The 2,594-nt window shown below is 44.1% G+C and overlaps 1 protein-coding gene across 3 annotated transcripts; it reads left to right on the top strand.

Moving 5' to 3' along the window:
- The first annotated feature begins 227 nt into the window (after positions 1–227).
- Positions 228–2,588, top strand: LOC116380047 (nodal modulator 1). 3 transcript variants are annotated; one of them, XM_031842004.1, is made up of 6 exons: positions 228–619; positions 728–829; positions 1,163–1,282; positions 1,466–1,558; positions 1,860–2,006; positions 2,146–2,588. In XM_031842004.1, exons 1-5 carry the CDS (start codon positions 380–382, stop codon positions 1,989–1,991), a joined length of 687 nt encoding a protein of 228 aa, XP_031697864.1. In that variant the 5' UTR covers positions 228–379; the 3' UTR covers positions 1,992–2,006; positions 2,146–2,588. The 3 variants fall into 3 exon arrangements, with proteins under 3 accessions (XP_031697864.1, XP_031697865.1, XP_031697863.1); XM_031842005.1 differs by having other exon boundaries at positions 1,860–2,000; positions 2,145–2,588; XM_031842003.1 differs by having other exon boundaries at positions 229–619; positions 1,860–2,176.
- The last annotated feature ends 6 nt before the right edge of the window (positions 2,589–2,594 follow it).

Genomic DNA, 2,594 nt, shown 5'->3' on the forward strand with positions numbered 1-2,594 from the left:
TTTTCTGATGAATTTCATGAGATATGATCAAAAGCTCCAGAACAGCTACTAAATGGACTAACCCTAACCCGCTACTTAAACATGTCTCTTAATCCTCCGTTCCAAACAGTAACACAACGATTTCAATGTCACAGTGTTTTTGCTTTCTCACGTGGAGCTGAAAGCTAGATCGGAGGGTATGGAAAGCTTTTATAGTTGAGTTGTTCAAATAACGGTGGGAACCCTGTGATTATAACTTATCAGCAGCCTCATCACATGGGTCCTTTCTGTACGCAGAACAAAAGCAGCGGTAATCCCGTTGCACTGTTAAACCTCTGGGTTCATCATTTTAGCTCGTCTGAAAAGTGCAGGCTTCCTAATCTCTCGGGCACGGCTGCAAATGCCTTTAATTCCACTTAATTCTCTGTTGTTATCACACCGAGTGACTTGTACAAAGCCTTATCCACGGGTCACAGTTGGAGTGAGCCCCAGGTTGTATCTGTACACTAAGCTCTGTGTTCCCCTTCAGGTCGACAGCAGTGACATTGAAGGGGTCAATATCATCGCCTTCAGGCAAATCAATCAGTTTGACCTCAGTGGAAACGTCCACACGTCCCCCGAACATCTCGCAACACTATCGGTAGGTTTTATTATCCCTACGATCTACTTCGGCCCTTTTTATGGAACTGACGTACAGAATTAACGATGTAGAAGTTTTACTACTTTTTACTCTCCTTTCTTTGTTCAGGTGAAGCTTTACAAAAGTGACAATATGGACAACCCAATCAACAGCGTCTCTCTGGGACAGTCCCTGTTCTTCAACTTCCCTCCTCTGGACAGAGACGGAGAGGTATCTGCTTCAATTTCTGCTCATTGAAAAACAACCTTGTGAAGCCAAACTACTGAAACCTTTTCCTCACAGTCCTAAAACCAAAAGTCAGATTGTCTAGTCTACATTATTCGGTGGTTAGAAGTCTCCTTAATGTACAGAGCATGCATCTGAAGTCTCCTTAATGTACAGAGCATGCATCTGAAGTCTCCTTAATGTACAGAGCATGCATCTGAAGTCTCCTTAATGTACAGAGCATACATCTGAAGTCTCCTTAATGTACAGAGCATGCATCTGAAGTCTCCTTAATGTACAGAGCATGCATCTGAAGTCTCCTTTCTCTTCCTCCTCTAGAGCTATGTGCTGATGCTGTACTCCACGCTGTCCCGCTCCCAGTATGACTTCACTCTGCCTCAGGTCACCTTCACCTCCAATGGCTACCACAAGCACGTCACGCTCACCTTCAACCCCACTGTAAGAGGCTTCTTTCTAGCCCACGGTTTAACCCACAGAATACTTCAATGATGGTGTTTTCTGTTTGAGAATATGATTTAGTTTTTAACGCTAAGAACCTACAGTGAGGTAAACTGTGCAGATATGTTTCTGTTGTCGTTGTCTCGTCTCAGGTTGTGTGTTGATGCGTGTGCTTTCCCACAGCGTAAAGTGCCTGACCAGGATATTGCCCAGGGCTCCTACATCGCTCTGCCCCTCACTCTGCTGCTGCTGTTAGCAGCGTATAACCACGAGAAGGTACATCTTCACCTCCACCTGCTGCAGGCAATACGTTCAAAGACCCTTTCTTGCTCCATTACATTTCTGATGTATTTAGTTTGAATAAACCTCACTGGAGTTCGGCTGCATCATACAAAGGCCTACAATGTAGGAAACACCGCTGCATTAACAACCAAAAAGAAAGATTTTTCTGTTTTATAATCGGTACTTTTTCACTTAAATCACAGAATTCCTTTCAGAGAGTTTCTTAATATTTCAAGTATGAGACTGTTAATCCAAAAAGCGTTTGTTTATGATCTTTTGCGGCCCTGTTCTGCAGGTGATCCCCCTCCTGTTGCAGCTGGTGAACCGTATCCAGGGAGTGAGGAGCATGGCCCAGGCCAGCGGGGACAGCGCTGCTCTGGATGAAGCCAAACGTCAGGCGAAGAGGCCGAAGGCCAGACGTACATGAGGACACAACCGCTCGGCTCAGAACACATCTTAGTGCACTGAATGGTTCACTTGCAGCCTCACAGAGCACCGTGAGGTCGGCTCCTCGAGTTCACTAGATGAACCTCTCGATGGTGGGAGTGGCTTATTGTGGGTGCTAGTGAACTATTTAGTGCGCTAAGATGTGATTTGGAGAGCGAAGCCCAACACGAACCACTCGACGCGCATCACCACCACCACCACCTCATCATCAGCCATTCAGACTCACTGGACTGACTGCTGACATTTTACAGGTTGTTTTCTCCAGAACTCTTTTGTTTAAGAAAATTGTTAATATTTCTGATAGAATATGAGCCATTTTTATACCTTTGTAATTTATCTCGGTCAACTCCAATCTGTTTGCGTTTTTAAAGCACTCGAGTGCTTTTGATATCAGTTCTAACACAGATCAGGACTGTGAGGCACCGTGGAGGACCGTGTGTCTTTTGGGTCGATTCAGACGATACACGAAGAGAACTTTCATCAGAATTTGTGAAAGATCTGATAATAACTTCCAGTATTGGATCGTTAAAATGTAAAGTTTAATTAAATTAACTGTAAAATCAAATAACAATCAATAAGATTT

The sequence above is a fragment of the Anarrhichthys ocellatus genome, unplaced genomic scaffold (assembly GCF_004355925.1).
Source record: "Anarrhichthys ocellatus isolate YVR2014 unplaced genomic scaffold, GSC_Weel_1.0 scaffold5950, whole genome shotgun sequence".
Classification (NCBI taxonomy): domain Eukaryota; kingdom Metazoa; phylum Chordata; class Actinopteri; order Perciformes; family Anarhichadidae; genus Anarrhichthys; species Anarrhichthys ocellatus.